The sequence below is a fragment of the Girardinichthys multiradiatus genome, chromosome 23 (assembly GCF_021462225.1).
Source record: "Girardinichthys multiradiatus isolate DD_20200921_A chromosome 23, DD_fGirMul_XY1, whole genome shotgun sequence".
NCBI lineage: Eukaryota > Metazoa > Chordata > Actinopteri > Cyprinodontiformes > Goodeidae > Girardinichthys > Girardinichthys multiradiatus.
The window spans coordinates 10,396,219-10,418,774 of record NC_061815.1 but is presented as its reverse complement, the minus strand read 5'-3'; the positions used below and the strand labels follow the sequence as shown (position 1 = coordinate 10,418,774).

At 40.8% G+C, this 22,556-nt stretch overlaps 1 protein-coding gene and 1 long non-coding RNA gene across 4 annotated transcripts; one reads left to right on the top strand and one right to left on the bottom strand.

Annotated features, from left to right (window-relative positions):
- The first annotated feature begins 352 nt into the window (after positions 1-352).
- Positions 353-11,386, top strand: irf2 (interferon regulatory factor 2). Of its 3 annotated transcripts, none has more exons than XM_047353718.1 (9): positions 353-572; positions 1,946-2,038; positions 2,106-2,205; positions 3,360-3,536; positions 3,664-3,710; positions 5,660-5,780; positions 5,910-6,062; positions 6,699-6,736; positions 8,109-11,386. In XM_047353718.1, exons 2-9 carry the CDS (start codon positions 1,952-1,954, stop codon positions 8,373-8,375), a joined length of 990 nt encoding a protein of 329 aa, XP_047209674.1. In that variant the 5' UTR covers positions 353-572; positions 1,946-1,951; the 3' UTR covers positions 8,376-11,386. The 3 variants fall into 3 exon arrangements, with proteins under 3 accessions (XP_047209674.1, XP_047209675.1, XP_047209676.1); XM_047353719.1 differs by lacking the exon at positions 353-572 and adding an exon at positions 625-686; XM_047353720.1 differs by lacking the exon at positions 353-572 and adding an exon at positions 699-811.
- LOC124860406 lies at positions 10,673-16,612 on the bottom strand. Its single transcript, XR_007036338.1, has 2 exons — positions 14,299-16,612; positions 10,673-12,732 (listed from the first exon to the last, which is right to left on the bottom strand). It is a non-coding gene; the product is annotated as an uncharacterized LOC124860406 (long non-coding RNA).
- Positions 16,613-22,556: the final 5,944 nt, after the last annotated feature.

The window sequence follows — 22,556 nt, the reverse complement described above, 5'->3', positions numbered from 1 at the left end:
GTTTCTGGTTTCGTTTCTGGCACCGAGCGCGCACGAAAAAGGCTGCGGTGGGTACGGGTGGGAGGAGGGAGTATTGAGGAAGCGAAAATGAAATCCACTTCAAAGATCGTCTATGTATTTTGTGATAGCTGGAGTAGTTCAAATAAATATGCAGTTTCCTGTATCAGTATTTTTTTTAATAAGTTAACCTCAAAACATGTCAATAAGTTGCCAGAGAAAGCTTTAAACAGAGTACAAGTCTTCTCGTAAGGATATTTTTCAACTTGCGCGACAACAACAAGAACAACAAAAATATAGGTCGGAGTGAGCCCTCTTCGTATGCATCTTCCGCGACTCCGAGCCGAAGCGAGAGCGCGAGAGCTTGCAGGGGGATTTCCAGCACGCGCCCTGACTTCCCGAAGCAGTCGTTGTTTTGCTTTCGGTCTGAATGCAGAAACAGAAATAAACCACCGACACAATCGGTTTTTTTTTGCGTTTTGAAGCCCTCCAGCTACTACTTGTCCACCTCGGATTAAACGTGTTAAACTCCGACAGCGGCGCTGAGGAGCCACAGGCCGTCCAAAGCTGAGAAGGTAACAGTTTTCATTTCCGCATATCAAAAGCTGTTGGGCTGCGTCCACACACACACACACACACACACACAGCGACTTCCTACAGGACGACATGACAGCTCCTTAGCTCGCTCTGTAAGTGAAAGTACCCCTGTAGTTTTTTACTGTTCGTTCGTTGTCGAGGTGTTGGATTTATTTTCACTTTTGGCTTCGTCGCTTTGGGGTCAGCTCGCTGGCAGGCAGCAGACAAACAGACCGCGGTAAACTTTTGACCTGACCTCCGCTGCTAGATTCAACTATCCTCAAATAAACGTGTCCATTACCGAACGGAGTTAGCGCTTTTAACATCAGACGTTTGTAACAATGTACACCTTGTTTTGCTGTCACTTTATCCTGACTTGGTTGTTTTTGTTACTGTATAAGCCGCGAGAAATTAAATGATTTAGGAATAATATTAACGTTACAAATGAGAGCGCCGGGTTACTGAGAACCGATCACATTTTCACAGTATTCCTGTGTTTCACACATTGCATGGAGAGAGAATAGGATTGTATACTTCAGCGGTGTTTTAAAGCCAGTTGAACAAAGGTCACTTTAGCACAGTTAAAATGTTACTAAAGCATCTGAGAGTTTTTACAAGTGACTTTTTCTGACAGATCTGGTCAGGCATAAAACTGATGCACAATCATTTGAAGTATTTGTTCAGTAAGGACCAGGGTAACAGCACCGGGTTGTCCTGCCACATTGGTGAGCAGCAGAGACGGTCAGGCCTGCTGGACTTTGATCATGTCAGGAACCAGCGTGAGCTTCAGGCTGGGGGAAAATTTGCTCCTGTTTTTTAAGGAAGTGTGCCGTAATTGTTGTCTTCCTCTTGTATTTGTTCCAGGGTTGTTTTTGATGTTGTAGGATCAGATTCTCTTAAACAAACAACTGAACCTGATTAAACTCCTTTACAAACTAAATTAGGCAGAAGAATATACTTATACAGCCATGTGCCAAATTGTGGCAATGCAATAAATAACTAGATCTGCACTGATCATGCTTTTTCTGGTCAATATTGATGAGTGATTTTCTTTAAGATCTGAGCGGACATTTCTGATTGTGACTATTTCCGATATATTTAATTTTTTTTAAAGTAATTCTAAGGATTATGACGCTTAAGAAGATGAAAAAAAAATGCTGTGTTGTGCGTTAAAGCATGTGTCTCTAACCTTTATTGATGTGGGGTTGGGGAGGGCTGCTGCTGATTATGATCTCTGTCCGATTGACTGGCGCACCCTCAGTAACAATCATGGTTTGCTTGATCACTGAATTATTTGAGAAGAATATTAAGATCTGGACAGCAGTCAGGTAGAGCTGTCTGAACGTTTGTGTCTGCACCTGTCCTCTCACAGGTCACAATGCCTGTGGAAAGAATGAGGATGCGGCCGTGGCTGGAGGAACAGATCAATTCTTGTCAGATCCCAGGCCTGAAATGGGTGAACAAAGTAAGTCGCTGCTCTTACGTTGATTTATGCAGTGCCGTAAGATGCTAAACATCTGCATTGTTTTTAGGAAAAGAGAATCTTCCAGATCCCTTGGATGCATGCTGCGCGTCACGGCTGGGACCTGGAGAAAGACGCTCCGCTCTTCATGAGATGGGCCATACACACTGGTAGCTACTACATGGATTTCAGCTGGAGCACGCTCTCACTTCTTCTCCTTTCCTGGGGGTTTCAGTCCTATGCCTGAACAAGGCCGCACTAATTCCCTGTCATAAATCTAAGCAACTCTAGAGTTAGGAGAGAAAAACACAAGCAACAGCCGATCAGCTCAGAATTGGTCCTCTGGTTGCTGAAAGTTTTAGATATTAAAACAATTGTGGGTACATTTAAATGGAGGTGTTGCTGTTTCTACTGACTGAAGAAAATAAAACCAACACAGAATCTATTTATTAACTTTATCTCAGGGTTTCTTACTCTGTCTTAAAAAGTGTTGACTTTACCTTTCAGTGCCTTCTGGGTCTGGATAAGCAAGGAAGGAAAACCGGATTTTCGAAAATGATCTTTGCTTCCAGACTTTATATTTTGAACGATGGAAAACCTACATTTTTTTTACATTAAAATACCTTAAATAAGAAAGGTGCTCTTCACATTCTTTTTCAATGAAAGATGACCGTACAATGCCTCGCAAAAGTATTCACAGCCCTTAAACTTTTCACATTTTGTCACAATACAACTCCAAACATCATTGTATGTTAATGAGATGGTGGGACAGACTAATAGTGCATTTGTGTTATGGAAAACTGACACCGCATCACCTTAAAGCACTTTATGCCGACAATGAAATATGGTGGCATTATCATGCAATTACACGTTATTAAATCAGAGGGGCTGCATACACATGCACACCACACTTTTCAGATTTTTATTTGTATTCTTTTTCTTCCACCTTACAATTATGCACAATTTTGTGTTATTCTGTCACATAAAATCCCACTAAAATGCATCGAGCTTTTTTTTTTTTTAACATGCATATGAAAAAGTTCAAGAGATATGAAAACTTTTTCAAAGCACTCTAATTGAGCATTACTACAATAAGTATTAGCTGTAAGGCTATAGCTACTGACTGAAAACCCACAGGTTGTTATCCATTTCTCATCTTCCCTCCCCTTTTCAGGTTTGACTACTTCCCAAAAGCTTAATGCTCGTTCAAACCTTACAGTGAGCTAAACAGGATATGCCTTACTCTGCTAATTTAACAAATATACTAATGCATTACGACTAGGTCTGGTCAGTGCGACTTATTTTTCCCGATCTCTGTCCGCAGGTAAATACCAGCCTGGTGTGGACCGGCCCGATCCAAAGACTTGGAAGGCTAATTTCCGCTGTGCCATGAACAGCCTGCCTGACATCGAGGAGGTGAAGGATAAAAGCATCAAAAAAGGAACTAATGCGTTCAGAGTTTATAAGATGCTCTCGTCCACAGAGAGAAGCTTGAAGAAAGGTGAGACCTGCAGATGTTAGTTTTTTTTCTATTTTCTTCTAAACTCTGGATTTTGTTGAAAATACCTCAGAGGTTGCAGTGGCATGTCTCCTAAAAGCTCGCCCTTTCCATTGGTGTGTCCTTTTAGGAAAGAAGAAGGCAGATAAGGAAGGAAAGTCAAAGGGAACTAAAGAGGTAGGTAAAAACCTTGAACCGCACAACTCTGGGATAATGGAGACGATGTTTTCTTGTTGGCATGTCATGATCGGGGTGGGGTGAGTTATTCCTAGTTTCTCACCATTCACCTCCCTGTAAACCTGAACCTGCGCTTGATAAAATCTGGCCTTTACGGCCAGTTTGGTAGCATTTTAGTCATTGCCAAAATACTTTACTGGCAAACATCTTGTAGTTCCTGCTAGGACATAGAAAAACACTTCTAGAGCACTTAGAGTGTAGTAGGAAAGCAGAGGGGTAAAGAAACAGCTGACTTGAACCATCAGTTCTCCTTCCTGTTCCCACATGATGTAGAATTCTCCATGCTGGATCAGATTAGAGGCTGGGACGCAGTGGGAGGGATCCACTGCTGTGTTCAGTGGCATGACTGCTCTGTTATTGCAACTTCTAGCAAAGGTGTAGAAATCAAGCTTTTGGACAAGTTCAGTCAAGAGATGTTGAGTGGAATAAGGGACACAGAAAATGGAGTTTGTAGAATTTATTTGTCTTCTTTCCATTCAGAAACGGAGATGGAGAAATTGTTCCTATTTAGCAAAGGTGATAGAATACCTTCATGTTTGCTTGGTCATTTCTGTTTATGTCTTCATCGCTCAATAAAGAGACGGCTGTAAGAACCGTGTGGAGGTATCTGGAAGGTTGCCATGCTCATGGTTACAGTTGGAGACTATTACAGCCTTTATCTGCCTCCAGCAGGACGGGAGCTGCAGGTTCTTGCAAAATATTTGCAGCCCACTGACTTTGTTTTCATCGTTTTTCACTACAACGTTTAGTAGTGCATAAATGTAAAGCTGAATTGAAAAAAGCATATTTTTATTTAACAAATAAAAATCTGAAAAGTGTGGCCTGCATTTGCATTCAGCCCCCTTTATTCTGATACTGCAAAAAAAAAAAAAAAAAAATCAAGTGCAGCAACTAACCCTCAGCATTGACCTAATTTGTAAATAGAGCCCTTTGTGTCACTCAATTAATGTTCTATGAAGGCCCCAGAGGTTTGTTAGAGAACATTAGAGAACAACCAGCATCATGGAGACCAAGGAGGCCAGCTCACAGGTCAGGGAGAAAGCTGAGGAGAAGTTTAAAGCAGGCTTAGGTTAGAGAATATCTCAAGCTTCGAACATCTCACAGAGCTCTCTTCATCTGAAAAAAGGAACGTGTTTACCTCAGCTGACAGGCTGGAAGTGAGAGCATAAATCAGAGAAGCTTTACAAGTACCATGCAAGGCTAAATGGAGGATAATCCTGGAAGAGAACGTGTTGAAGGTTGCAAAAAACTTGAGACTGGGGTAAAGGTTCCTCTTCCAGCAGGTGGACCATTAACATGCAGCCAGTTGACCTGCTGCCAAAGCTGGTTCTACAAAGTGTTGACTCAGAGGGGCTGAATAAAAATCCACAACACACTTTTCATACTTTAGTTTTAAAACAATGTTGCAAAAACATTTCTAATTTCCCATGATAATTTTGCACTACTTTGTGTTTTTGTATCACATAAAGTTCCAATGAAATATTGTGGGAGTAATGTTACAAAATAGGAAAATCTTGATGGCAAACGAATATTTTTCCAAGACACCTTAAATATTTACCTACAAAAAAGTTACTTACAAAAAACCCCTTTAAGATGACAGTGTGCAACTCTAAGTGGTTCCTATTGGCTGTGAGGAAATCTCCAACGTTTTACTGAAACAAATGACTGTCTGCGTCGTATTTTCACCTATTAGCTGAACGCCCAAGTAAAGAAGAAGCAGCTTTAATGCTGAAAGTCCACATCCTGACAGAGATGCTCTTGATTTCAGTTAAACGATCCACATGATGCAGTGATCTGTGTGTACAGCCTTTCTCTCACAGCTTAACTCACAAACACTGGAGGTATATATTTAACTAAAGCCAACCTCTCCTTCTTCCTTTGCTTTTCAGGGAGCTTCTCTGTCTCCAAACACAACTCTTTCCGAAGCCTACGCAGTAACTCTTGACTGCTCCAAGCAGGTGATGCTTAAAGAAGAGGAGCTGGAGCTTACAGTGACCAACAGTGGATCAGGTACGGCGCCTGTGATGTCTTTTGTCGCCACACATCACAGTTGATTGGATTTCCTTTTATATAAATGTGGATTCTTCCTTGCATTCAAGCTCAGTGTCTAATTAGGAAGCATGTTTGTGCAAACTGAAGCGATCCACAGCTCAGCCTCGGACCATGTGATCCAGTGCGAGCAGCTGCCAGACGTGTGCCAGACAATCGAAGTGACCACTGAGAACGAGGAGCAGACCGTTAGCTCCTCCCACTCGTACCCGCTGCAGATCTCTCCTGTATCTTCGTGCTGCGGTGAGACGTCACACACAAGGGCCTCCTTCAGCAGAAAGCTTAGATAATGCACCTATAGGCTTCTGACCACATAGGTAACCTCTTTTACATCATAGTGGTTTCAAAACAAACAAAGGAGTTGTTTTCCTCCCCTCTAAATCTGATCACCAGGCTCAGATCAGTGGTTTCTGTTCTGTGGTTTAGATCCTGACCTGATGAACTATTAGCATCAATCTCTGTCAGCTTATTTAAAGAGCAGAGCTGCTGGATGGGTTAAAAATAGTAAGCGTGAAAACAGATGATCTTGTCTGTTTCATGAATGGAACAACAGATCAATCCAATCTGAACATTTTGATGGTTTATTCTTTAGTTTTCTACGTATTCTTATGTAAGAGGAGAAAACTGCTCCTTTGCTTTAGCTGCTAGCTGTTGATCTCATCAGTGTCCCTGACCTGTCATTCATGCCCAGCTTGATCTGTCACTTTAACCTTTCCTTGCCGTATGTATTTGTTTGTGTGGCTAACTCTAACACCAGTGTGTGACAGCACTGTGTGGCTAATTGCACTGTACAGCAAGTCCTGCAGGATGTCAGGCCTGCCCGTGTGGTTTTATCTCAGTTTTCCTAACTGCTCGTCTGCGCGTCTCCTCCGTCCACAGGCAGCGACACGGAGAGCGACACAGGAGACAACAAAGAGGTTGGTCTCACACTTTACACACTTACGCACACACACACACATGAATCAGCAGCCGGACCTGTTTTCTGATAAACAGGTTTTTACCTGCTTCCACCTTATTGCTCAAACAGGGCGTGCGTGCGTGCGTGCGTGTGTGCATGTGTGTGTGTAGGTGTGTTTACAGTTTGGGGTTTTGGCCTTGGCTGTGATGACAGTTTGGGAAAGTGGGCACGTCTTCAAATTGTTTCAGATTGAAGCTTTGTTTTATTATTACGTGGTGAGTTAGGTGTGTGAGTGTGTTACTTCCTGTAATGTTGCAACAGAGTAAGAAAAGGGCGGGCTCTGTCAGGAACCACTGCTGTCAAACATTAACAGTCTGATCTCTGCTTGTCCTTTGTAGTTCATTCCTTTCACAGTGTGCACATAGAACATGAAGAGCACACACCACATGTTAACAGCCTGTTCTGTACTGAGCCGTAATACAGGAATTCACCCGGATTTCAGTCAATACGAAATGCACTTTTAGCCAACTTTACAAAGACAGCTGTTACTTTCTAAGCATCTGATGGTTAAATATTTACACACACGTTAATTCAGCTACAAGGACGTTTTAGCTCCTTTGGGTTCGGTGTTGCGGTTCCCTGTAGTTGTATACCCACACCTCGAACCTTCCTACATTTTTGTCTTGTTACAAACTTCAGTGCATTTTATTTGGTCGTCTGTGATAGAACAAAACAAACAAAATGAAATCCCAAGCTTTTAATATCACACAGAGCATGGATCAGTCCACCATCATAGTTGCTTCAAACCTACCAAGACATGGCTGTCTGCCTGAAATTACAGGTCGCTAAAGTGTTCATTGTTCAGAGAAGCTGCCAAGACCCATGGTAGCTCAGGTGGGGTGGGACAGCTAGCATCTGTGGAGAAGTGGCAGGAAGATAATCGTTGTTGAACGGAAGCAATAAAAACGTCATGTGGAAAAAAAGTGTTCTTTTTTTATGCAAATCTATCTTTGTATGGCAGAAAACTTGACGCTGAATACACTATCCTCACAGTGAAGCATGGTAGCAGCAGCGTCATGCTCTGGGAATGCCTTGTAATTGTTAAAAAAAAACCCATTGAAATCCATACACTTTACAATAACGCACTTCTTTTCTGCACGATCCCATAAAATCCTCCCAAAATATTTTGTTTCAGATTGTAATCAGACAAAATGTGGAAAAAGACTACGGGGTATGAATACTTTTGTAAGAGTCTATATTTACTGTGCAGCTCGGCACAGTTTCCCAGCTATTTGCATCACAAATGGGCCACAATCTTCATATGAATGAATATTTTAGTCAACGCAGTAGCCTCACCTTCCTGTTGTCCTTTTCCTTGTTTTCACCAACAGGCTGTTGGTCTGACGTGGAAGCAGGAATACCAGTCGGTTCTCAGGATCCCTGCGTGTTCCCTTCCCGGCATGGCCACGTTCGTCAGCCCCAGCAAGCCCAACTTCAGGGTCACCAGCCTGAAGGACCCCACGCCCCTCATCAGCTACCACATCGACAGCTGGACACCGGCCTACAGCCAAGACTCTCACACGTCCACGCCGGGCAGTCACGCTCACGAGGTGCGCGCAAGTGTCATTAGGAAAACCTCTGATGTCACTTCCTCCTGACCTCAAATGGGGAAGTATCACTGCTTCCAGGGCATAGGAATGACATAGAACATTTGGCTTTTCCATCAGGGCGACGTGGAGCTCAAAACTGGGGGGCAAACCTCCAAACCTTTGGTTTCCTTTAACATATGTATGGATCTTCAGTTCTCCCAGTTTTCCTTTTCCACTGACTAATGCTCCGCTGGCTTTACTAGTCCAGTAAGTGGTGAGCATTATAGGGTCAGTGTGGGGCAGGGACAAAAGGACCATCCTGACCTCCTCCATGTGTCACTGGTGCAGCGTTTACCTGCTACTCAAGTGGCTTAAAATGCCTTTTAGTAGTGCGAGGGTCTGGGCGTCTTTTTAGCTCGACTTATCAAAGATTATTTGAATTAAATCCGTTATTTTTGACAAGCTTATTGAAATCATGTCCTCCTGTTCTTTCGTTGTGCTGCGTTTTTAAACCGTCCCCAGTCACATAAACGTTGTGTTCTTTACCCAAGCCAAGCGCTAGTGTGTAACTGGTATGTTAAATGCTTTGCTGAGGACACATGGAACCAGTATGTGTTCTTGTACAGTGGCGTTATCATCCCAATCAGTTCAGGTCACCAGATAAATCATCACAGGTCTATTTATATTCTCAATCACTGGCCCCTCAGTGGAGAGCAGGTTGTGTGGATCCGTCTGCCTGCAGACCTCAGGACACTGGACTCAACATTACTAACGCAGGGGGACTAATGGACTCATCCATGTGATCATGTCTCCTGGTGTCCACACTGTACATAGTTCTTTTGTACGTGGGCTTTTGATTGCTTTAGCACCTTACAGACCGCACTGTTGTGGGTATGTGAGTGTGTGTGTGTGTGTGTGTGTGTGTGTGTGAGAGAGAGTCTGAGAGAGATGGGGAGCAAAGCTTTACTGCAGATATGTGCCTTTTGATGGTGTGGCTGCTTTCAAACTAGGCATGGGGTGGATGAAATTCTTAAAAATCATTAGAAAAAATACCATGAGACATTTCAACAAAATAATGGAAATAAAAAACATGATGTGTGTTTTACACTGAGTTCTGCTCGAGATTATTCTTCCTCTGGCAGATTCAGATTCAAAACTATTGTCATCAAAGCACCAAGAAGTTTGTTTCTAATTGCAAATGAGACGGGCTGCTGTTAAAAGATAAGAGAACAATGTAATAGAAATCGTTTTTTCTTTTTGTTCACATTTTATTAAAAAAAAGGCATTTCAAAATCCCTTATCTCAATAATCAATGGAAAGATCTTTATTGGCCTTACAGCAATTAAATCCCTTTAATGATTTCTAGCTGGCTTCTTGCCTGGCTGTTTTATTTCTTGTTTTATTGAGCACATTTAGAAACAACCTCCACTGCCCTATAGCGCCGTACAAGTAGAATATAAATACGTTTGTCTCCACTGTTTTGACAATTCATTTTTGGATTATATTTACGTCGACCAAGCTGTTATTAGCTGGTTTATTTGTCAGAGCCTGACTCAGCTGACTTACAGCTGAGTCACTTATTTTAATCAGCTTTGCCTTAAGAAGAGTCATAATCTGCGCTTCTTTGTCGTCCACGGCATAGCTGTCAGATGAATTTCTCTTTCTTATAAGTGAGGGAAGAATTTACAGTCACCTTTCAGCCAGCTGACTGGTAGTGTGCAGCACCAAAAGGTGGAGCCCAGCATGAGTATGCAGCCAGAGAAAACTCCGGTTACTCTGGCACTTCCTCGGGCATCTTATTAAAATAAAACCGTACTTTAAACATTAGAAACGGTAAGATGAGGGAACCAGCCCATGCCTACTTCAAGCTGCCTGTGCTTCAGTCTCCTAGATACAACCAGCTGTGAAGAGTTTCACTCAGCCATGTGTTGCTTTAGTATTCCAGGATGGGACAGAACCTCAGCACATCTAAGAAAGTCACTGTTGTGCCTTTTTATAAGACATCCATATGAACATGGATTTGTTAGTTGTTATTTTTGGAAAGCATCCCCGGGGTCTTCGTTTTAAATGCACAGATGCTCCATAACAACTTGATCTCCCTTCGTCCTGCACAGAAGACTGAGCCGCACCAACAAAGACATTAGTGTCGTCAGGAGTGGTTGGCCCCTGATCTGAGGCTGTGGGCTCAGATGTTGAGGGTTGCTGGCAGCTAGGAGGCTGAAGCAGAGCTCCAGCAGGACGACAGTGGAGCCACTGGGAAACCTGCAATGCTGGGCAACCAAACCTCTCCCGAGTGTAACACTGTATTCACACAACCATCATGGGGATTTTCTATAAGGCCTCTCACTGGATCGAAGTTTTTTTTGTTTTTTTTTTTTTGCTTGCTTTACTGCAAATCTTTCAGACATGTGCCTTTTATTATTACTCAGTGACAGAAGCTGCGTTGTTTCAGTCTGAAGCGACAGCTCTGGAATCCTGCAGTATGTAATGATATTTAAAGCAAATTCTACTAATAACTTAACCAACAGCCATCTTCTTATTTTGGACCACTGTAGCTACGTTGACTTGTGTAGACGCCATCATCGAAACCAGAAACGTGAAAAGAAAACAATGAGCTGAAGCATCGAGGTGTTTCCTGCCATAGAAAACAGGAAGAAGAAAAAACTGAGGATCAAAATATCTGGTGTAACAATGAAACATTTGGAAAGTCCGCTAATTGGTGTTGCCTTAAAGAAGCCTCACAGTGACATCCTGCAAAGATTCAGAAATGTGCACTTTTCCATAGATTTGTTTTGTGCTTTGTGTTTGTTAAAGAGATGTGATTACAACCAGGAGTCAGCAGTGAAAGCTGATGTAAGATGTGTCTGGTTTTTAGGGATTTAGAGCCATGAAACCTCTTATCAGGAAAGAGTTGTCCCTCTTTATGTTCTGCTGCACACTCTAAAGGACAATGTAAGTAGTTGGCTAGAAAACATACTAAATAAAATGGTCATGGGTTTGCCATCCGTCTGTCTGTTCATTGTGAGATCTACATGTGAATCAATATGTACAACTGAAATAAAGTCTGTTTTTGTATATTTGTCCTGTGTTCAGTGTGATTTTTTTATGACTATGACAATAGGGTTAGATGGCACTGGTTTTATCTTGTGTTGGCGGAAAGATCAGAGTCCAGTTTTTATAGCTGCTGGGCGTCACGGAGAACTCTTGTATCTGTAGCGGTTGAGATAAAAACAAAAGGACGGCCCGTCGCAGATCCTTTGTTGAGAAACTGACCAGAACCTAAGCTGGGTTGGAACTCTGAGCTGAGGATAAAAAGGTTTGCTGCTGAACCGTACAAGTTAGCACCTGTAATGACTGCATGAGTAACCAGTGTGTGTGTGTGTGTGTGTGTGTGTGGTTCAGGTATATGTGTGGAGAGCTGGGCCTCATTTGAGCCCTCTGACACAGACGCATCATTCAGTTTGTCTAGAGCCCTGTTTCAGTTTCTGTTGCTGTTCTCAGTTCTCACTCTGCTTCCTGTTTTTCTCAGACCCCAGCAGATGGCTGAACAGTTGCCTTGACAACTGCTAACCACATGCCATTAGTCATAGTAAACAGTTTGTCAGTATGTCCCCTATTGTTGGTTTTCTTTAGGATTTATCAGCATCAACACTTTTTTTTTCTGCACCACGCTGATCTTCTGGACTTCGAGCAGTGCTGACCATAATCTGACCATAATCTTCAAATCTGTTGTCATTTTTTCCTGTTGAAAAAGGGCCATATTCATGTAGAATATTCCCATCATTGCAAGCATATGTTTATATTTGGTAAACAGCAAAACATAATTTAAAGGTAAAAAAAAAAAAAATACTGGTTAAATACTGCAGACGAATACAACTAAGGCCATTTTGTAAGGATGTTGCATTGATGCCATATAATGTCTAAAGGCACAATTACAGCTGCTGGACTAAGCTACAGAACTATTTCTAATTTATAGAAGAACCGCTGTGGCTGCAGATGTTTATTTGTTTAAAAGGTTTATTCCAAGCCAGCAGGGAAACGGATACATGGCAAACACCTACCTGCTCTTTTCTGCACACGCACGCACCCACCCACAAGAAAACAATTACATCCACACAAAGCATATAGCAGGTAAGAAATTTGAACTGGAAACGGATTTTCCAGTTATATAATTGATCAACCGGACCCACCATGGAGTTTCCCTAAACCGCCAGGAGAAGGCATAAAAGACCCCTAATAATCCAGTCCCTTTAAATAAAGGAAACTATAAATGTGCTTCAGTAATGTTTGAGAATAGTTATATTTACTTTTTTAAAAACTTGAATAAATTGACATTATTTCATGTGTGTAAATTACAATGTTCAAACAATGCTCATGTGTTGAAACAACTTTTTGATCGCCCATGTTTAGCCAACTAATGAATGTACTGGTCCTTCTCAAAATATTAGCATATTGTGATAAAGTTCATTATTTTCTATAATGTAATGATGAAAATGTAACATTCATATATTTTAGATTCATTGCACACTAACTGAAATATTTCAGGTCTTTTATTGTCTTAATACGGATGATTTTGGCATACAGCTCATGAAAACCCAAAATTCCTATCTCACAAAATTAGCATATCATTAAAAGGGTCTCTAAACGAGCTATGAACCTAATCATCTGAATCAACGAGTTAACTCTAAACACCTGCAAAAGATTCCTGAGGCCTTTAAAACTCCCAGCCTGGTTCATCACTCCAAACCCCAATCATGGGTAAGACTGCCGACCTGACTGCTGTCCAGAAGGCCATTATTGACACCCTCAAGCAAGAGGGTAAGACACAGAAAGAAATTTCTGAACGAATAGGCTGTTCCCAAAGTGCTGTATCAAGGCACCTCAGTAGGAAGTCTGTGGGAAGGAAAAAGTGTGGCAGAAAAAGCTGCACAACGAGAAGAGGTGACCGGACCCTGAGGAAGATTGTGGAGAAGGGCCGATTCCAGACCTTGGGGGACCTGCGGAAGCAGTGGACTGAGTCTGGAGTAGAAACATCCAGAGCCACCGTGCACAGGCGTGTGCAGGAAATGGGCTACAGGTGCCGCATTCCCCAGACCTGGGCTACAGAGAAGCAGCACTGGACTGTTGCTCAGTGGTCCAAAGTACTTTTTTCGGATGAAAGCAAATTCTGCATGTCATTCGGAAATCAAGGTGCCAGAGTCTGGAGGAAGACTGGGGAGAAGGAAATGCCAAAATGCCAGAAGTCCAGTGTCAAGTACCCGCAGTCAGTGATGGTCTGGGGTGCCGTGTCAGCTGCTGGTGTTGGTCCACTGTGTTTTATCAAGGGCAGGGTCAATGCAGCTAGCTATCAGGAGATTTTGGAGCACTTCATGCTTCCATCTGCTGAAAAGCTTTATGGAGATGAAGATTTCATTTTTCAGCACGACCTGGCACCTGCTCACAGTGCCAAAACCACTGGTAAATGGTTTAATGACCATGGTATCACTGTGCTCAATTGGCCTGCCAACTCTCCTGACCTGAACCCCATAGAGAATCTGTGGGATATTGTGAAGAGAACGTTGAGAGACTCAAGACCCAACACTCTGGATGAGCTAAATGCCGCTATCGAAGCATCCTGGGCCTCCATAAGACCTCAGCAGTGCCACAGGCTGATTGCCTCCATGCCACGCCGCATTGAAGCAGTCATTTCTGCAAAAGGATTCCCGACCAAGTATTGAGTGCATAACTGTACATGATTATTTGAAGGTTGACTGTTTTTTGTATTAAAAACACTTTTCTTTTATTGGTCGGATGAAATATGCTAATTTTGTGAGATAGGAATTTTGGGTTTTCATGAGCTGTATGCCAAAATCATCCATATTAAGACAATAAAAGACCTGAAATATTTCAGTTAGTGTGCAATGAATCTAAAATATATGAATGTTAAATTTTCATCATTACATTATAGAAAATAATGAACTTTATCACAATATGCTAATATTTTGAGAAGGACCTGTACAGTTCCTCCGGTATTTGCTCATTCAAGAACATCCACCTCAGATTTTGGATTTAGTTTTGATTCTTGTTTGCATTAGAAATAAATCAGTGTTTGTGACACGCTGTGATATGAAAGAGCCTTTACCCCCCCCATCCTAACGAACCTGGCCCAGGGTGAAAAATGATTTACTCAGATTATCATTGGTTGTAAATTTGTTTGATGATTAAACAACAGAAAAACACTGTAACTCATGCAAAGAGATGTTTTATTTTATTCAGTCCAGCTCTAAAAGACCATCTAAATAAGAGAATAACAAATAGACAGCAAGCTAATCCAGACGGGGATAAGCAATAAAATATTTCTTATACACAAATCTGTAAAGTTTACGCCTGTTTTTCTTTTCACGAGGTAAGATTAAAGTCTAGCTGGAATTGTCCACTACTTCACTTTACAATGCATTGCACAGTAAGTGGTTTAGTTTGTAATGCTGTTAAAATTGAACCTTTTAGAAACATATTAGTGAACCAAAAGGCCATAACAGAGCCAAATTTGACTCATCAGTGGGAAATGATCAGAGTGCACATAAAGTATATGCTGTTTGCAAGTACAGGACCAATATCCATGCATCAATGACATTCAAACGGTTTAAATATTTCATTTAAACAACATAAAAATGTTTCAAGATAGAGAGCATTATGTGATTTTTGGCACAAATCATTTTTCATAGAGGACTGCAGGTTGGTGGAGCTTGTAGCTGAGTTGCTTTGCAGCAAGAAGGTCAAGGGTTCAACTCCCAGCATGGGGTCTTTCTGCATGGAGTTTGCACGTTCTCTCTGGCTTCCTCCCACAGTCCAAAAACATAACTGCTAGGTTAACTGGTCTCTCTTAGGTGTGAATGGGTGTGCACATAGTTGTGTGTCCTTATGTTGCCCTGTAGTGAAGCTGGTGCCTCTCCACGACCCTGTTTGGAAAAAGCAGGTATAGAAAATGGGTGGCAAACAAACCCTCTTTTAGTTGTTTTCTATCCTGCAGAAAGGATTGCTGGGAAAACAATTAAAAGAAGACTTGTGTTTTCAGTGACTCAAAGCCGTTGGCCAGGTTTCAATAGGTGCATTTTTTCCACAACTGCAGGTATCGACTGAACATAGGTGCATTTTTAACTACAATCGAACTACTGTACGTAACTGACTTTTGATCTGCACCATATAAATAGAGCTTAATCGAGTTATCATGTGTTCATTTATTCATGAGGAACTGTAGCAGGCGAACGGTTCCTGTGAAACAAGTTGTCCTTATCACTGTGCTGTTCCGTCTCTGTACTCATGCAGCAGAATGAAAGAAAGAAAAACTCTGGGTCTCATTACAAAGTTAAAATAATGGATGTCTTAAGGGCCTTCCCTTAGCTATGTTTTAATTGTCCAGATTTCCTAACTAATTTGCAGTAATTCAAGCTGTTCCAACCACATTAACAGAAAAAGACATGAAGCTATTACTGCTTCTGTAATTTGGCTTACACAATGCCAGCAGCAACGTATATTTTTAATGTTTCAACCGGTGTAAATATAGCAGCAGATTTTGTTTTCTAAGTTTAGCTGGTTTTATTAATAACACCACTAAGAATCTCCACCTCTGTTGACTATTGTTGACATGCTGAACAGACCCCTCACCACCTGTCCATCCTGAACTCCTGCATGGATTTATTTCACAAAAAACAAAAACTCAGAAGGTGAGGCAAGCAGTTTGTGGCTTCACCTCTTTTTAAATCTTGTTTGTTGTGTTGCACCTCAAATATTGCACATAATAAATATTAAAATAGAAAATATTTCTATATTCCTAACATAACATTTTGGCAATGATCATTAAAAAGCAGCTCATCAAATAATTTTTTTTATCATTTTTGATTTAAAAATGTAATTTACTGCTTTCCAGTCAAGTTTGGCATCGATCATAACAAATTAATTGATAGATTTGAAAAGTTGGTGAGATGGTCTGGTACTGTGCCAGATTGCTCCAGACCAAGACTACTTAGTTTCTTTTTGGCAAATATGAATCGGAGCAAACAAAGATCACATGTGGGGTACCTCAGGCCTCCATCCTCAGGCCACTTTTATTTAATAGCTTCATGCTCCACCTAGCTCAGATTATGGAGTATTACATCTCTTAATACCTTTGCGGTGATGATGCACAATTTTAGAGATGTGCAGAAGCTGGTAGCTCATTTGAACCCCAACTGAAAATGTTATGATTTATATGTGATGCTTATATTTTTTCATTTTTCTGGAAATACATGCCTCGATGTTATCATTATTTTCTTTACCTCTGCTTTTACTGAAAAGCACTAACCTTACACATGAATGATGCTATACAAATAAACGTACTTTTCCTTGTCTAGTGCCAAATGCTTATCGTTTCTTCTATATATTTTTCTGCTGTGTTGTCTTCGTAAACAAACAAGCAAAAAAAAAAAAATGTAAGATGGAGTGAGAATTTCTTTTTAAACTTGTTTTGTTTGTTTTCTTCCTTTGTTCAGTTTTTCTCACTTTATCTATACGATCAGTTATTTTTTTTTCTTTTTCTACAGAAATCTTATTACTAAAAAGCAAAGAAGCCTTATGAATATGAAGTCAGTAAACCGGGAGCATTAAAATGGCTTCACTGTGGGAATACGACCCAGAAGTGCTTCAAAATTTAAAGGTCTTTGTTACCTAAAAGCTTTGATTTTTTTGTTGGCAGGATATAATTAAAACAAAGATGCATCTGTTGAATGCAATCTCAACAGATTCCATGATTTTTTTCAGTTGATGTTTGAAACATATTTTTTTACATTTATGGTACCGGTACCAGATCTAGGGGAACCTGGGCCAGCAGCAAGCGCCACCCAGGCTGAAGAGCAGTGTGCAGCTAATACTCTGAATCAGAGAGGAGACAGCGTGTTGTCCGGGCCAGAGCTCGTTTATTCTGAACTGCGCATTTTTAAGAAAAAAATACAATTCATACATAAATACAATCAACAATGTACTTACAAAGAAAGAAAAATAAAATTGGCACAAATGAATAAAAGGGATCCAGTCACCTTTTTTTTTTCTTCTCTTAAACAGAAAATAAATAAAATATGATAATAAACACAAAATTACTTACAAAAGAGAATCGGATCTTAAATTAAAATAACAAAACGGACAAAAGCATTGCATCTAATCACAATTGGTGATTATGAACGTTATGAACGCCACACACACAAAAAATACACTTATGAGAAATTCTCACACAAAAAAATGACTGACAGATGAACATTTTAACAATGTTTAAATCCAGACACAACAGCGATGACTGATTATGTCAATTAGATACATCCAAAAATCAGTTTGGGCTCTAACAGAAAACATGCCATCTTCGGAACACTGGCTAAAGCTAACTATATGTTGAAATTACTCGTATCATCAATCACTTAAAATACTGCAGTAATAATCTCAACATATTTTTATTGCATTGAAATCCATTTTTGGGCTTATGAAAGTTGCCTTTTATCGTACCTGTAAATCAGAGAGGAGGCAGCGATTAGCGTGTCCGGGCCAGAGCTCGTTTATTCTGAGCTGCGCATGCTCAGAACTGGAAACTTCATCCTCCCTGGCAGATCCACAGTTGCACGAGAGTGCCCTCTACTGGACTTATAAAATTTGCATGTACAAAATATAACCAAAAATAAGGGGATATTATTTCAACAGTTTTTCTTTTTTTTTTTCATGTAGCCATTTTTTTCAACTCTACATTTATCTGTAATGTGCTCTTTCTACTGGCTGAAAGAAATATCTTGAAATGACTTCTGCCTCAAATCAATGCTGAGTTTCCTCCTTGAGACCAGCAGATGGCACTATTACTCCGTTTATCAAACATATCCATATGTTCTTGTTAAATCGTCAGCATTTGCTGCCTTTTTCAACAGAGACGCCTTCGTTGTACTTTTTGAAAACATTCATTATGTGACTTTAAACTTAACCAACAGGTTATTTATATGTTGGTGAGTTTGGTTTCTTGATTTTGCTCAGAAATGGTCAGAAAGCAAGTCATACTGTGCAAGTCATATAATTCAGTAAAAGGTTTTCAGACCACACATGTTCAAGATGCATTCTGATGGAATTTGATTACTCTGGGGTAATTTTATGTCAGAAAACTTCAGGAGCTCAGCAGGAAAGCTGCATGAAATACTTGGGGGGAAAAAATCTGTATCCTTTTCTAAATGGCAACTTCTCCATTTCTAGAGTGGAGCATCCTTGGACCACACCACTGCATTGCAGCGGAGGCATTGAGCTGCAAAGAATCTGTACCATTATTTGTGCACCAACTAAAATAAATGTAGAAGTGTCACTAATTAACCCCCATGGTGACTCCACTGCTTGCATGTGTGTTGTAATGAGGCTGCAGGATCAGGCTAGGCATGCACTAATGCACAAAAACACACACAAGTTAGGAAGTATCCAGGTATTGTGAGTCATTGGCAAAGCCTGGTGTAAAAGCCTGACTCAGAGGGAGACAGCGTGACACAGATGGGTGAGAGAAAAGTGAAACATAGGAGGAGGAGGAAGGGGGGAGATGAGGGGAGCAACTCTGGAAAACAGACGGGTAGATAGAAAGTGTCACCAAGGGGTGAGTTAAATGACATTAATGATGCTGCGTTGGTGTGAAGTGGCTATGAATCTCAACAGTCTTCTTCTCGCTACTTGTTACCATGGTTGCTGCAGCTGACATCCCGATTGCAGAGCGCAGATAATGAAGTCAGGAGTGTGTGTGTGTGTGTGTGCTAACGTGTGCAGAGAGAAGAGGGAAGAAATACAGAAGATGGGACTTTATGGGCAGATAACTGAAAAATAACCTACCATGCTGTTATACAGAGTGGACTTACAGAATTAGTGCTGATTAGTTCTGATTATACCCTGTTTTCATGTCTCACCTTTTCCAGTTTTCTTCTTGTTGAAACAATCAAATAGGAACAAAGAATGCACATGTTAAACCTTGTCCCAACACCAGTTGCCTAAGCTTGTATGCAAGTAGAAAAAAATCCTTTTCCCCATACGTGATAACAAAGATGGACGCTAATAAAAGTTGAAAAAAGTTAAAAGCATACGTGCAACACACATGCATAGAGGATGTGCTGCAGTTAAGCTTTGGATGCACAAGTACACAGGGGCCTGCAGAGGTAAACAGTAATAAGCAGAGCTGTGAATCGATGGCTGTATGAATTAATGTCAGTTACCCTGGCAACCGCTGCCTGTGAAATAAGAAAGCAACAGATGAGAGGGAGGAGAGATTTAGAGGGAACAACAAGAGAACAGGCCAACAGAGAAATTAAGATTTGTTAAAACTAAATAAGAACAGAACACTTTGTGCTGTGGCAGACCTTTCAAGTCTAGCTTTCTTTGGTTGCTGTATTGTTTCTGTTTTATTAAAGTACAAGTCATTCTACAGGTAGTGTCCTACTCTCACCTTAAAACAAAGCCAAATTTTAACAAGAGTTGCACAGAGAAATCAGGCTGGTGACCAGAATCAGAGGATCCTTAGCTTGATGCGTCCAAACTGTTACCTGTCAGTAGAGAACGCAAAAACCCAATCATTTTCTAATCAGTGAAGGCACTATTCCTAAGAGCTAACAGGTCACACTGACAACAGCACTACTCAGTGTGGGAGTTGTTATTGACAAAGAACAAATATATATATTTTTTAAATATCTTTATCAGTGGGGCATTTCAAATAAAGCCAGTTAACCCTCAAAAGTTGTAAGAAATTATTTAAAAAGAATTTTCTACAGCATGTCAAGACATGATTGCAGTTCTTTCAGGCTGTGAGAGAGTGAGAGAGAGCAATACTTTAGCAGATGAGTTTCTCTGTTTTATCTGTCATGAAGGAAGTTGGATTTGGAAATGCTGGCAGCCATTTAGAAATGTCATAGTTATGGTAAGGAACTACATTTACTAAGTAATACATACAGAAACTGCTGTTTTAGTAATGCTAACCATACAACAACATAAGCTAATGCTAAAAAACCAGTTTAAAACGTTGCCTCTTCATCTGAAACAATATTTGCTCATGACAGGAAGACAAGAAAGAAATATTTTAAATGCTGTTTTTATGTCTTCTTTAGGTTTTGTAACTAATTACATTAACACATTCAACAAGGTATGGAAGATGGTAGAAGACCTGTTGAGGAGAAGAGGCTGCATGGCTGCCTGGCTGCTGTGGGACGGCTCAGATGGCTGAATAGGTCGAGAATATGGTGTGTTTGGAGATGTAGGCTGAGCAGCACAGCCGTTAGCTGCTCTGCTAGCGGCCTAGAGCTGACCTATGGGAAACAATGTCATCTCTGCTTTCTCTTGCTAATATTCATCCCTTGAATAACAGGATGGACAATTTATAGCTGGACGTGCACACACAGCATGTAGACCTGCACGTAAGTTACTGATTAGAATGATCTTTGTGGCTTTGCTGGATTGAGCTTGTCGTACTGGTGAGCTTAAAGCTAGCATCCTTTTGTGCAGGTGACAAAGCAACGGGTCTGCTGATGGATATCCTGATGCTGTGGTAAATGTCTGACCTAAATCCCAATGCAGTAATGGAAGTAGTGCAGCCTACCACCACCAACTGGCCAGTACAACAACTGGTTACCATGGAGACTGAATGCAGGCTGGTGGACAAAAAGTTATTGCTGAGCAGTTATCTTGATTTCTTAGTCAACTCCCACTGCTGCTTGGTCATCAAGAGATGTGAGGTGCTGCTGTTTGACTTCCTACATATGAAGGAAAAACATAAATACCATTTTGTGTTATTATATAATGTGTTGTATGTATATTGGAAATAAACTACTTATTTGTGGTTACACTGAAGGCAGCCATGGTGCTACTATGCCAGCAGTACTGACCACATCTCTGCTGACAGTCTTGCTGCTTAAGTTGCTGCTTAATTGTACACACGGTAACCACTCAGGGAACTCTTATGTTCTGTCGTGTATTGGAGAGCAGACAGTGTTCTGAAAAAATCCTAGAAGACCTATCCTATATCCTACAAAGAACATCCTTGGTGTGGTTTCCAGTGGAAAGGCTAGATAAGAAAATCAGCATTGCACCGAATTTCTACTTTGATGCAGGTTCCCATTCTAAGAAAGTACAAAGTGACAGTAGACAGAAACAGCTCCCTTTGAACAAGTAGAAATGTCCAGCAGAACCCTTTTCAAGATGGCTGATAATTTTTCTTGCAGAATATATGGCATGTGCAGTGCAATATGCTACATGATTTACCTTCACTAAGCACTCTGCTCCCGTACCTGGCATGCAGCTGCTGCTATAACTGAAATAAATAATAAAGAATAAAAATGAAAGCTATGAATATTATTTTTTATGTATGAAAACATTGAACTGCTGTAAGTCTGGATGCAAACACAAAGATCAAACAGGATTTAAACTGCAATCAGAGGTGGAAATTAATCTGTTCTGATTTACAACATAATCCTTGTTACATATTTGCTCTTCGAGTGAAATGCATTCAGGTTAAGTCTCTTTAATCTAATAATTTCACCTGAACTTGTCAATAATTGTACAAGGAGTGAGACTTAGATGTCTTCATTTGCCTCACTGCTCATTTAAATGTAGAACAAACATAACTGATCAGATGAAGAGTCGTGGTGAAACAACTGGAAAGTTATTGGACCGGTTCATTTTAGGCTTTACTTTAAAGAGATTTTTTACAGAAGCATGCAGCTGTTTCCTACTCTCTGATCTTTGCAATATATACTCTTGACTTATGTACATCAATATTTGTTCTTTTGCTGTTTTATTCATTCTATATTTTGTTCTATGTTATGTAAAGCCTGTTGTTTGATTTACCTGAGTGATGTATGTAACTTTACCTGTCACTCTGGCCTTCAGCTTGTTCAACTGGTAGTTTAAAAGGCATGCCTGAAAAAAGCCTTTTCTGTCCTACCATTGGGAACATAAACATGTGGGGCTTGTTAAGCTCAGTTGGGACTTTGGGACCAGAATTGTGTACTTTGGTGTTGGACCACTTGTTTGCTGAGTATTGGATTATCTGCACGATGTTGGACGTCACTGTGCCCCTCCAATGGCATCAGCCATTTTGTACCCAGGACAGCCCGCTCCTACATATCCCATCGAGCATTGCGACTGATATGACTGGGCGTCCCCAGTCTGACGTCACAGGATGCTATATAGGAGGCGCTCATGTATGAAAAGCCGCCTTCTGCTGGAAATGATCTGGTGATTGAAGAGCGC